We start from the raw sequence: 14,887 nt of genomic DNA on the forward strand, positions 1-14,887 counted from the left end.
ACTTACTGAGCGAGCTTAGGTTGTGATGAGGCTAACGGGAAATAGCGGGCTAAACGATATTTTGCGATATTTCACATTCAACCTACTTCCTGTTAATAATTAACCCCGCCCATTTGTACAGTTGATTGACGTTTCGACCACAAGTTCATTATTGGAAGAAAAACCCAAAAAGAGAACGTGTTATTTATCTTAACAAAAAAGTTCATAACTTTCTTTACAAACATCAACACATCTTATTGACTAACTTCTTAAGTTGTTGGTTTTTTATATTTATTTTACTCAGAGACTCTATTTTACTGCATTTAATTTTCTCGTAGGTCAGACATCTTTTTTAATTGACTTATATTTCAATAGTATTTAAACGGCTCATAAAATAAACGCTTTTGCTGTTATGCATGCGTTATATCCTAAGCTTTTCATGGCATCAAACATAAGAACAATGTCCCTTTTTTCGAGATTCTAATTTGAGCGGATTTTAGTACAACCGTAAAAAGCTGACGAGGTCGCTTATGAGACCTCATCACATCAACTTCCTGTTAAAATTAGCCACGCCTTTTAGCTTCACGTTTGAACTTTTCACAAATGAAAGATGGTATCTGGAGTTAAAGGATATCAACAATGACACCAATTAGACTACGTGTTAACAGAAAGAAGTATGCTTACTTCCTCAAGTGTTCGTAAAATTCCGAGACTGAAAACACAGCAAGTATCCATGGAAAGGCGTAGAAGATTGATGAAGTTTGTTTACGTGCCAAGGCCATTGTGTACATCACAATCACATTGTGTAGCGCACAGGACACAACATCAGCACATGGTCAACAGATAGCGACTTCAATATCTCTTGATCGTTGGTAACAAAATGCCGCCCTAATTAAGATGTGATGAATGATCTCCGAGTACAATAAGAAACGTCCGTGATACATGATGCTAGGGACTCGGGCATCTGTCTTATAATGAGATTTATTGTTTTATTAATTGAGAAACAAAAACACTTTACTTGTCTAGTCATTATTTAATCATTTTATGTTTTTCAGTTTTACAATCTACTTACACTTTTTATCGCTGGTGCTAATTTCATAATTTTAAGTAATGAAATGAATAGTGGACACTCGCGTGCAATCGCAAATACTTGCGAACGAAGTCAGAATAAACTTCAGATGATAGCAGAAATGTTGCTTCTGTCTTGTGAGGCCCGTCCGCTTCGATCATGTTTTTCTAGTCACATTGTCAGTCCGTCCTACCTCCATGAAAAAATATCGGCCACCGTTAAAACAATTATGACTTTGATGAAGGCTATTATAGCGCATGTACATATGATCTCCACAAAATGGCTTGAAATTTGTGAAGGGCTTCAAGAATTGAGTTCTACGACAATCGGTTTGATCGAACTGTGCAGTCACACAGCCTACTTGGTTGCAGTGGACTTCCCCGGCTGTGAGCTGGCAGAGGATGGACTCGTCGACAGATACAGTGTGTTGCTGTCAGGCTTGGAGATAAAGATGAGTTGTAACCGATTGAAGCGTGCACGGGTAGAAGATTTAACCCCACAACTCATAATAGATCTGTGTTCCAACATCTCACGCCATATCTCTGTGATCACAGATATATGTCGCCTGGCCGGAGAATCGGTCACGGATGAGAGCACATCTGATCAGTTCAAACTTTGTGTGAAGAGTGTGACCTGTGCTGCGGGATGCCTGATTGCCAGTATAAAATCCTACAAGTCGCATCCCAGCCATACGCATCATTCCAGAGTGATCGTTTTCTGTGAACCCGTTCTGGCAGCATCCACAGCACTAGTCGGTTTTGCCACGGAAGACGATTTTACAGGAAAGCAAGCTCTACTTACATCAAAAGCTAGAGACACACAGAAGGCAGTACTAGGTGAGAGATGAGTCAGAGATGTCAGAGGAAGTGACGTCTTTGTTTAACCATTATCTGATCAGGTTCAGATGGTATAAACTAGGGCTGCAGCGATACATTAACATGATGATACACTACGTATTACGATAATGTGGTCACGATGCGTTATCATTTTAACCCCCCTATATAGCTACACAATTTAAGTAATTGATAGTATACTTTCAAAAAAATGAGGGAGGTAATATTTCTTTGCATTTTGATGATCTGATGATGAGCCCGAAATAAGGTTTTGCTAGAATTTGTATAAGCCTGTTTATAAACTTTTGAATTCAGGATCGAACCTGCTGACAAATTCAAGCAAAAATATGTATACATATTATATAACCTATTGAAGTATAGATGTACAGTTGTAGAAGATGAGAGCTAATATCGTGTTTGTGTTGTAGGGTCCTGTATGAGTATCGTGTCGGCGGTTATACAGCTATGTAAGACCGTGCGTGACCTGGTTTACGATGTGATGAAGACACAACACCGCGAGAAACTCCACCTTTGTACGGATTCTGTTGAGCGTGCTTCGTCGAGGTTACATGACACCTTGGAGCAGCACAGTATAAGTGAAAGGGCCCTGGAGTTATGCAAAGTAAAAAACGACGAGGAAAATAGTAAGAATGAAGTGGACGAACATTGCGACAGTTACCATAGCGACAGCACTTCTACCTCCACTGTGTCTGGATCAGAAAACTCGGGAAACTCAATGGCATCAAGATGATGAAGATGTATTTAGTCCTTCGTCCTATTCCTTGCTTCCTATCCTCCCTTCTCCCTCTCTTCCTAACCCTTGCCTTCCTCCATCTCTCAAACACTCCCTCTCCCTTTGTACACATTGGTTGTTTAAATTAAGTGAGATTGTTTGATAATCAATTTATTCACAACTTTTTCATAATATTTATAATTCATTTTTTTTATCAGTTATTTCTTTAATACTTACATGCTTATTTGCTATCTAACTTTTCAGTTGTTTTGTGGTCAAATATATTGACAACTTTGAAGTATTTAAACGGCCCATTCACAGAACGATTTTTTACACAACTAAATCATTTGGAATGATTGTGGTATACTTATATGTAACATAGTTAAAAGGTTTGCACACATTCAGTTGAAATTGCCTTAGTTAAAGTTTTATTTAGGCCTGTCTGTAATGTTTATTGTGTCTATTTTGTTTCTGAGTATTTTTTATGCGTATCGTTAATACTTTACCCCACTCTCTTATGTTTTGTAGTGGAATGTTGATTTATAGGTTATGTAGGTCACCATTTGTCTGGTGAGGTGCTGTTTGTTCTAGTCAATATATAATAAAATATTTATCTAAGGAATCACTATCGTAGCAAGCAACGGTATAAAAATCTGGTGCTTGGGATGATGAGCAAAGTCAAGAATGACCACATCTCTGCCAAATATTTAATCAAAGGAAATAAAAATTGCCATTTTTAGAGAAGATGTAAGTTAGATATTTGAAAACTGGAATGTGCCATTTTTTTTTTACCAGACTATACAATCAATGGGAGTTATTTCCCTTTATATTTCATGGTGCATGGGTTTATAATTTACAGACTACGATAATATCCATAGCCAAGTCACAGCTCAATGAACTCATTGGTTTTATTTGAGAGAATGTAATTGGTAATATTACAATGAATATTATCCCAACATATATGTATCTAATGGCCCCCAATATCACAAAATGTTTGGTCTGGAATAAACTGGCTGTATCACTGTAATAAGATTCACCAGGTATGTAATAAAACCGGCTGTATCACTGTAGTAAGATTCACCAGGTATGTAATAAAACTGACTGTATCACTAGTAAGATTCACCAGGAATTTAATAAAACTGGCTGTATCACTGTAGTAATATTTACCAGGTATGTAATAAAACTGGCTGTTGCTCTAGTAAGATTCACCAGGTATGTAATAAACCTGGCTGTATCACTGTAGTAAGATTTACCATGTATGTAATAAAACTGGCTGTATCTCTGTGGTAAGATTCACCAGGTATGCAATAAAACTGGCTGTATCACAGCAGTAAGATTCACCAGGTAAGTAATAAAAATGGCTGTATCACTGTAGTAAGATTCAATGGTTATATAATAAAACTGGCTGTATCACTAGTAAGATTCACAAGGTATTTAATAAAACTGGCTGTATCTCTCTAGTAAGATTCACCAGGTATGTAACAAAACTGGCTGTATCACTGTAGTAAGATTAACAAGGTAAGTAATAAAACTGGCTGTATCACTGACTGTAGTAAGATTCACCAGGTATGAAATAAAACTAGCTGTATCACTAGTACGATTCACCAGGTATTTAATAAAACTTGCTGTATCACTCTAGTAAGATTCACCAGGTATTTAATAAAACCGGCTGTATCACTGTAGCAAGATTCACCAGGTATGTAATAAAACCGGCTGAATCACTGTAGTAAGATTCACCAGGTATGTAGTAAAACCGGCTGTATCACTGTAGTATGATTCACCAGGTATGTAATAAAACTCGCTGTATCTCTGTGGTAAGATTCACCAGGTATGTAATAACACTGGCTGTATCACTAGTAAGATTCACAAGGTATTTAATAAAACTGGCTGTATCACTGTATTAAGATTCACCAGGTATGTAATAAAACCGGCTGTATCACTGTGGTAAGATTCACCAGGTATGTAATAAACCTGGCTGTATCACTGTAGTAAGATTTACCATGTATGTAATAAAACTGGCTGTATCACTATAGTAAGATTCACCAATTTTGTAATAAAACTGGCTGTATCACTATAGTAAGATTCACCAATTTTGTAATAAAACTGGCTGTATCACTATAGTAAGATTCACCAATTTTGTAATAAAACTGGCTGTATCACTATAGTAAGATTCACCAATTTTGTAATAAAACTGGCTGTATCACTATAGTAAGATTCACCAATTTTGTAATAAAACTGGCTGTATCACTATAGTAAGATTCACCAATTTTGTAATAAAACTGGCTGTATCACTATAGTAAGATTCACCAATTTTGTAATAAAACTGGCTGTATCACTAGTAAGATTCACAAGGTATTTAATAAAACTGGCTGTATCCCTGGAGTAAGATTCACCAGGTATGCAAGACAACTGGCTGTATCACTGTAGTAAGATTTACCATGTATGTAATAAAACTGGCTGTATCCCTGTAGTAAGATTCACCAGGTATGTAATAACACTGGCTGTATCACTAGTAAGATTCACAAGGTATTTAATAAAACTGGCTGTATCTCTCTAGTAAGATTCACCAGGTATGTAACAAAACTGGCTGTATCACTGTAGTAAGATTTACCAGGTATGTAATAAAACTGGCTGTAGCACTGTAGTAAGATTCACCAGGTATGTAATAACACTGGCTGTATCACTAGTAAGATTCACAAGGTATTTAATAAAACTGGCTGTATCTCTCTAGTAAGATTCACCAGGTATGTAACAAAACTGGCTGTATCACTGTAGTAATATTTACCAGGTATGTAATAAAACTGGCTGTAGCACTGTAGTAAGATTCACCAGGTAAGTAATAAAAATGGCTGTATCACTGTAGTAAGATTCCCCAGGTATGTAATAAACCTGGCTGTATCACTGTAGTAAGATTTACCATGTATGTAATAAAACTGGCTGTATCACTCTAGTAAGTTTCACCAGGTATGTAATAAAACTGGCGGTAGCTCTGTGGTAAGATTCACCAGGTATGCAATAAAACTGGCTGTATCACAGCAGTAAGATTCACCAGGTAAGTAATAAAACTAGCTGTATCACTCTAGTAAGATTCACAAGGTATGTAAAAAACTGGCTGTATCACTGTAGTAATATTTACCAGGTATGTAATAAAACTGGCTGTTGCTCTAGTAAGATTCACCAGGTATGTAATAAAACTTGCTGTATCACTGTAGTAAGATTCACCATGTATGTAATAAAACTGGCTGTATCCCTGTAGTAAGATTCACCAGGTATGTAATAACACTGGCTGTATCACTAGTAAGATTCACCAGGAATTTAATAAAACTGGCTGTATCACTGTATTAAGATTCACCAGGTATGTAATAAAACCGGCTGAATCACTGTAGTAAGATTCACCAGGTAAGTAATAAAACTGGCTAGATCACTGTAGTAAGATTCACCAGGTAAGTAATAAAACTGGCTAGATCACTGTAGTAAGATTCACCAGGTATGAAATAAAACTAGCTGTATCACTAGTACGATTCACCAGGTATTTAATAAAACTTGCTGTATCACTCTAGTAAGATTCACCAGGTATTTAATAAAACCGGCTGTATCACTGTAGTAGGATTCACCAGGTATGTAATAAAACTAACTGTATCACTAGTAAGATTCACCAGGGATTTAATAAAACTGGCTGTATCACTGTAATAAGATTCGCCAGGTATGTAATAAAACTGGCTGTTGCTCTAGTAAGATTCACCAGGTATGTAATAACACTGGCTGTATCACTAGTAAGATTCACAAGGTATTTAATAAAACTGGCTGTATCTCTCTAGTAAGATTCACCAGGTATGTAATAACACTGGCTGTATCACTAGTAAGATTCACAAGGTATTTAATAAAACTGGCTGTATCCCTGGAGTAAGATTCACCAGGTATGCAAGACAACTGGCTGTATCACTGTAGTAAGATTAACCAGGTATGTAATAAAACTGGCTGTAGCACTGTAGTAAGATTCACCAGGTAAGTAATAAAAATGGCTGTATCACTGTAGTAAGATTCACCAGGTATGTAATAAAACTAGCTGTATCTCTGTGGTAAGATTTACCGGGTATGTAATAAAACTGGCTGTATCACTGTAGTAAGATTAACAAGGTAAGTAATAAAACTGGCTGTATCACTGACTGTAGTAAGATTCACCAGGTATGTAATAAAACTGGCTGTATCTCTGTAGTAAGATTTACCAGGTGTGTAATAAAACTGGCTGTATCACTATAGTAAGATTCACCAATTTTGTAATAAAACTGGCTGTATCACTAGTAAGATTCACCAGGTATGTAATAAAACTGGCTGTATCTCTGTAGTAAGATTTACCAGGTGTGTAATAAATCTGGCTGTATCACTATAGTAAGATTCACCAATTTTGTAATAAAACTGGCTGTATCACTAGTAAGATTCGCCAGGTATGTAATAAAACTGGCTGTATCACTGTAGTAAGATTTATAGTAAGATTCACCAATTTTGTAATAAAACTGGCTGTATCACTAGTAAGATTCACCTGGTATGTAATAAAACTGGCTGTATCACTGTAGTAAGATTTACCAGGTATGTAATAAAACTGGCTGTATCACTCTAGTAAGATTCACCAGGTATGTAATAAAACTGACTGTATCACTAGTAAGATTCACCAGGTATGTAATAAAACTGGCTGTATCTCTGTAGTAAGATTTACCAGGTATGTAATAAAACTGGCTGTATCACTGTAGTAAGATTTACCAGGTATGTAATAAAACTGGCTGTATCTCTAGTAAGATTCACCAGGGATGTAATAAAACTGGCTGTATCACTGTAGTAAGATTTACCAGGTATGTAATAAAACTGGCTGTATCACTGTAGTAAGATTCGCCAGGTATGTAATAAAACTGGCTGTATCACTGTAGTAAGATTTACCAGGTATGTAATAAAACTGGCTGTATCTCTAGTAAGATTCACCAGGGATGTAATAAAACTGGCTGTATCACTGTAGTAAGATTTATAGTAAGATTCACCAATTTTGTAATAAAACTGGCTGTATCACTAGTAAGATTCGCCAGGTATGTAATAAAACTGGCTGTATCACTGTAGTAAGATTAACCAGGTATGTAATAAAACTGGCTGTATCACTGTAGTAAGATTAACCAGGTATGTAATAAAACTGGCTGTATCACTGTAGTAAGATTAACCAGGTATGTAATAAAACTGGCTGTATCACTGTAGTAAGATTTACCAGGTATGTAATAAAACTGGCTGTATCACTTATAAAATTCACCAGGTGTATGACCTTTTCTATGCGTTTATTACAACATTTCTAGCTATGATTAAAGGTAAATTAGGCACATTAATTATGATGTATACTGTTCCATTAGTCCTTTGCAATCAGTTTGTTTTGGGAAGTGCAATTCTATGAGAATTTCTAATGCAATGAAGAGTTGAGTTATGGTAATCAACCCATATATACAATATTAATCATGTGATCTGTTAAATAAATTATAGAAAGGTTGTGTTTTTTTAATAGAAATTATTCTGTTCCGATTACTTCAATTATTTTCCCAGTGTTACAGGGTAAAAAACAGTCTTACTGATTTTCACAATTCTTAGCTCGCTATATCATGTGTGTGCACGTTTTCTAGAAAATACAAGCCAACAGAAAGGTTTTAGTTGAATATTATTTCAATTATTTTTTTTCAGTTTGTTTTCCTGGAATGATTCAGCATATAAAACCAATGTATTAGTGAGGTAGAATAGGAAAATCAGTTTCATATTATTTAGTTCATTCTTTAAAAAATTTGAGAATCCCACTGGAGAAAGAGGGTTAATTGTTTCATTGTCCTATTTTATGGTGTGTTGATTTAAGGATCCCCATACCACTGCCAAAACCTGTAGCTGTACATCAACAACCTTTCTTCCATCACAACTATAGCTTTGATAAATAATTTCTGAAAGTAAACCATACCTTAATATAAGCTTGCAGAACTTTATAAGCTCACCTGGCCCAAAGGGCCATGTGAGCTTATGCCGTACTGGGCATCCTTCGTCTGTCAACTTTTGTTTTTAAACGACTTCTTCTGAAGAACTGGAGGACCTAGGGTCATGGTATTTGGCCAGTAGGTACCTGGGATGGAGTGCTATAAAGTGTCCTCATTAAAATGACCTTGACTTGCTTTCAAGGTCACAGGGGTCAAATATGTTCAAAGGTCAACGTGGGTTAAAAGCTTTAAAATTACAATTTCAAATTTCAAACAACAATGTCTTGAGAAGTGTTTAAGAGATGTTAAAATGTCTTGTGTTCTAGTTACCAAATTTGGTCTGAAGTTACCTATATGTCAGTTTCATGTAACAAAAGAAACAGGTGAGCGATACAGGCCCTCTGGGCCTTTTGTTTGAAAAAATGCAATGAAGATAAAACAAAATCAAAGAGCAACAGTGTTCTGGTTGTTAAAATAAACCAATAAGACAAGGATACGAACGCAGGGACGTTGATCATTATGTTTGGTCACACTAACCAGCTGCGCTTCCCGGTCAATGATAGTACCAAGGCTCATTTGTGCTTCAGTTTTGTCAAAGACGAAATTAAGGGGAGGTAACTGAATATAGGAAAACTGCAGTAAGTTGTATAATGTTTCCAGTAGGACAGGGATCCTTAACTCATTCAACCCTCAAACTCCAGAATGAACTATTCCAACCTTTGAATTGGAAGAGTTAAAATGTGACTTCAGGGGTGAAAGAGTTAAATAACAGTTAAAACATTTTTAAATATTTACCCCATATTGCATGTATAGGATCTATAAATTGTTACTAGTGGTCAGGGAATTATAACAAAGCTCAAAGCTTTAATGTAAAAGATGTGCATTAATTAGATTGTCCTACAAATTGGTGTTGTTGACTCCCCAATCAAGGTAGGAGAACCCTTGGTGGGGAGTAAAGAACCTGAGTTGGTGATTGAAAAAAGGGGGGAATAGTGTAAAAGATGTGGATTAATTAAGTTGCCTTCAAGCGTCAGCTGTAGGGGATTTCCCTTTAGCTCAGCGATAGAGCATCAGACTGGAGAGCCAAGGGTCACAGGTTCGAGCCCCAGTGACGGCACTATCTTAATCACTATTCCTCGTCCGTCTACATTTATACAAAGGGATCTGTATGTGTTTGTAAAGTTATGTACTACCATACCTGTATCTCTGTATTACAGTAAAATTGAGATAGTTTTATAAATGTTGGGTTGTACATGTAAGAAAAAAAAATCTAACTTTAAGTTTATTTGTAGATACATGTATACCAACAAAGAATATAAGATCTTGTGGTATTCAAAATAAACTAAAAACTAATGTTAAATGGTCACCGACATTCTTTTTCAGATCTGAGGAAGTCTTGTAAAGGTCAACTTTAGACGGTGTATTATACTGTGACACCAACATAGATGTATATATTAACCCCAAATAATCAAAAGTAGGGAGAGTTTTGTTGTAATCAATGTATAATGATTTTACCAGGATATGGTATATAAAACCTCAGGGTTCTGTAGCTCAGGTGATGTCCGAGATCATCCAGAGACACGTACTGTCGCACCTGGAGGCTCGTAACATTGATCACCAGGGGCCTGTTCGTTTATGTGGAACAAACGGTTTGTCTGGTTTTTAAATGTAACGGTTTTGGGTATAAATCCTGGCGGACCGGCAAATGTTTATGCAGGTCTTATAAGGCTTTGTCAAGGCTCGCCTGAAAGCAGCATCAGATTACTAGGTCTGACTTTATTTCATAAACAAACAACTCTGGTGCAACTGTTTGGATCGCGATACATGAAAATTGGGCAGTAAAACCTTGTTATTTTGGATTTTGGAGCAAAAAAAGGAAAAGTTACTGTATATATAAAACATGCATTATATCAAGGTTTTAGTGTATATATAACAAGAGGCATTATTTCTGGGTTCTTTGTACATTTTATACCTTCTGTATATCACATGATTATTAACCAACTATGTACAAAAAAGTATATTTTGGTACTTTGAAATGTTCAAAATGTAAACTGGTAGAGGAAATATATGTATTTATATGAACGTTTAGGTACTGGAAGTAGGTGACTACGGTGGATCTGAGCACTTAGCACCTGGAGTGGTGTGACTTTACTACCATTATAGGTTTTAGCACCTGGAGTGGTGTGACTTTACAATCATTATAGGTTTTAGCACCTGGAGTGGTGTGACTTTACTATCATTATAGGTTTTAGCAACTGGAGTGGTGTGACTTTACAATCATTATAGGTTTTAGCACCTGGAGTGGTGTGACTTTACTACCATTATAGGTTTTAGCACCTGGAGTGGTATGACTTTACTATCATTATGTTTTTTTATTGTATTTTCCCCCAGTAGGTTGATCCATTATGTGTTGAGCGTACGTCAATCAGCGTTTTGTTTTTGTTTTTAATTAATCATATTTGATACAAATCAGAATTATTTTAAGCAATTCTTTTTTTAAATACTTCAATAATTAACATGCAATCAAACAAGATCCTATGAACACGGTAGTCTAGTGGTAGAACACCGGGCTCGTGACTGGAGGGTTGTGAGGCACAGTAGTCTAGTGGTAGGACGCCAGGCTCGTGACCAAAGGGTGGCGGGGTTCGAGTCATGTCATGGCACTGTGTTGTGTCTTTCAGCAAGATACTTTACTCTGCTTGTTCCAGTCTACTCAGCTGTAAATGAGTATGTGGTTGGGCAGTTCTAGAATTGTTGAATGCTAGCTGTTGTAATAAGCGCAAAAATGGCAGCACCGGCTGTATGCTCCCCATGGAGTTGGCTGGTTGCAAAGGCCCTATAACCACGGATAATAATTTGTGAACCGCTTTGAGACGACCTACGAACTAGGGTTGTGATAAAGCGGTATATAAAAACATCAAATTAATATTATTTTTATGTTTTAAATGTCATCCTCAGTGATTTAGATTTTTACACTCAGAATCTTTCTACAGGTTTGTAACTCAGTGAATCTTTTCCAGTAAATATTCCTGTATAGTGAAGTATTTTGATTTTGAGCCCTAATCTCTCTGACATGGACAGTTTATGTCTAGCATTGATAATAGAATCTCGGAACTTCAGTGATTTTTTTTGTTAAATTTTCTGTCATATTCACATTCTCATTTTAATTTTTGCAAAACTTCCTTCAAAAGATTATAAAGCATGTGACAATGTTGTTTTGTTTACTTGTATATGATAATATTTACATACGAACGGGAAATTGTGCTATAAATAAAGGTAAATAATCAACAATTATATAGGTTTCTCTTATTTATGATACCGTGTTTGTATGTATGATCTTCAGGTGTTGTAAAGCAAGAGGCCCAATGGGCCTGTATCAGTCACCTGGTATTAATTTCACACTTGTAACCTTAACAAGAGGCCCAATGGGCCTGCATCGCTCACCTGGTATTAATCTCACACTTGTAACCTTAAAAGTGGACCGAAATAAAGCTACAAGCAAAATATCAGTATCTATGACTCGAAGTCATAAGTCATTCAAAAGAAGCTATTAATAGATTTAAACACATTTGACCCATGTGACCTTGAAAGTCAAACAAGGAAAACTTTATAGCCGTTCATCCCAGCATGCAACTTGCCAAATACCACCACCCTAGACCTTGTGTTTATTCAGTGAATTATTGAGATCTTTTAAAGATTTATATATGCATTTGAAGATATGTGACCTTGAAAGTATGTTCAAGTCATTCACATGAAAAAAGCTGAGCATGCTAATGGCCAAATATCACCATCCTATGCATTTTGGTTATTCAGAAGTCATTAGAAGTATTTAACATATTTGACCCCTGTGACCTTGAATATGATCCAAGGTCATTCATCCCAGCATTTCACTGGCCAAGTATTATCAACCTGGGCCGTTTGATGATTCATAAGAATTAAAGTTGTTCATATTTTACCTTTGTAACGTTGAATATGAGTATAGAGTCATCATTCATTTGAACAACCTAGTAGCCGTTCACCTCAGCATGCTACTGGCAAAATATCCTTACTTTGGGTCTTTTGGTTATTAAAAAGAAGCTGATTAAAGATTTCAACATATTTGACCCCTGTGACCTTGAATATGGGTGAAGGTCATTCATTTGAACAAATATCAACACCCTCTGTCTTTTGGTTATGCAGAAACGATTGTTTGAATTTTTTTCAAACATTTGACCCCAGTGAGCTTAAAAGTTGATCAAAATCATTCATTTAAACAAACTTTGTAGCTCTTCATCCCAGCATGCTCTTGGCCAAATATCATCACCCTAGGTCTATTGATTATTCAGAATAAGTCATTTACAGAAAACAAGAGGCCAAGAGGACCTGTATCGCTCACCTGGATATTTAAGCAGTCATAGCAAAATATTCTCATTAAATATTATTCGGCACTATAATATAATATTGGCTGTCTCTCGGCAACACCCTTTATTATATGGTCCCATCCTTCTGTCCCCATGGTTTATACAAAATTGATCATATTGGGTCAAGATCACTCCATCAAATTAGATTTAGATAAAACTATAGGATAACAAAGAGATTCCAGAGGGATCTTGGCGCTCACCATTGTACCATCTCCGTAACCTGGTAGTTCTATGTCAGTTCCATCTTTTCTCTTCTTTTTCTTTTATCTGTTTTATCAGTTTGCCTGTCCGCCTCCTTATCAGTATTTTGATCATGCTCAAAAATTAACATGCACAACTAAGGACCAAGAAAGATCCTTCCAGTATATTCTGAGAAATAGCAATGACAAACTTAAACTGTAATAAGATGGCCACCTGTCCGCATCTTGGTTTTCAGATCAGTCCCAAAATTTGATATGCATAACTAGGGACCTTGTGGAACCGTCATGTGAAATTTGAGAAGATCCCTCCAGTACTTTATGAGAAATAGCACTAACAAGAATTGTTTAAGAAGGACAGACGCTGGGTGATTTAATGATGGTCACGGGGCTTAAAATCCTTACCTGTGACTCTTGATTAATCACAACCTGTTACAAGATTTTAACACATTCATCACGGTGACCTTGAAAGTCTAACAAAGTCAATCAGTTGAAAAAACTTGGAAGTCCTTAATACAAAATATCATCACCTTGTGGCTCCTAGTTATTGAGTAGAGTCATTTAAATATGCTAACACATTTGATCCCTATGACCTTGAAAGTAGGTAAAGGTCATTTTCATTCACTAACTTTGTTGGGGTCGATCTAAGGAAGCAACTTGTTAAATATCAAGACTTTGCACTTAAACCCCAGTGAATTGATAATAGGTTGAGGTAATGTTCAATCACAATTTTTGTTGGGCTCCATCCATGGAAGCTATCCAACAAATATTATTATGTGATTCTATGCCTTTCGGTTCTTCAGAAGAAGTTGTTTGAACTGTCTGACACATTTGTCCCTGTGACCTTGTAAGTAGGTCAAGGTCATATTCATTCTCAAACTTTGTTGGCTCTATCCTAAGAAGCTACCAGCCAAATATTAAGATTCTAGGCCTGTCCATTCTTCAGAAGTTGTTAAAAGGAAATGTTGACGGACGACAGACACTGCACCATGGCATAAGCTCACTAGCCCTTCGAGCAGGTGAGCTAAAATTTGATGAAGGACGCCGCACCATGTGACCTAATAAATCAAGAGACATTGATGATTTCACTTGTCATTGATAATTCCACATGTCATTAATGATTTCTGATGTCATATGATTCCACATCACATTAATCATTTCTCATATCCTGATCTCACGTGTCATAATTTCATTAAGACATTAAAGTCATTAATAATTCCACAAGTCATTAATAATTCCACAAGTCATTAATAATAATTTCTCATTTCCTGATTTCACATGTCATTAAATTAATGATTTCTCATGTCATTATCTCACATCATTGATGATTTCTCATGTCATTATCTCACATCATTGATGATTTCTCATGTCATTATCTCACATCATTGATGATTTCTCATGTCATTATCTCACATCATTGATGATTTCTCATGTCATTATCTCACATCATTGATGATTTCTCATGTCATTATCTCACATCATTGATGATTTCTCATGTCATTATCTCACATCATTGATGATTTCTCATGTCATTATCTCACATCATTGATGATTTCTCATGTCATTATCTCACATCATTGATGATTCCATGGGTCCTTGAGTTGTTTCATGTCATTAATGTGTTTTGCGTCATTAATTAATTCATGTCTTTAAGGATTGGCAGATTATGAAAACAAATAACCAGATTTA

General features: G+C 36.0%; 1 protein-coding gene across 1 annotated transcript; it reads left to right on the forward strand.

The window, feature by feature from the left end:
- Nucleotides 1–525: 525 nt before the first annotated feature.
- LOC110465957 (mesoderm development candidate 1-like) lies at nt 526–3,695 on the forward strand. The gene is made up of 2 exons (XM_021522172.1): nt 526–1,884; nt 2,310–3,695. The coding sequence occupies exons 1-2, from the start codon at nt 1,095–1,097 to the stop codon at nt 2,630–2,632; spliced, it is 1,113 nt and encodes a 370-aa protein (XP_021377847.1). The 5' UTR covers nt 526–1,094; the 3' UTR covers nt 2,633–3,695.
- Nucleotides 3,696–14,887: the final 11,192 nt, after the last annotated feature.

This window comes from Mizuhopecten yessoensis, unplaced genomic scaffold (genome assembly GCF_002113885.1).
Source record: "Mizuhopecten yessoensis strain PY_sf001 unplaced genomic scaffold, ASM211388v2 scaffold11109, whole genome shotgun sequence".
Taxonomy (NCBI): Eukaryota; Metazoa; Mollusca; class Bivalvia; order Pectinida; family Pectinidae; genus Mizuhopecten; species Mizuhopecten yessoensis.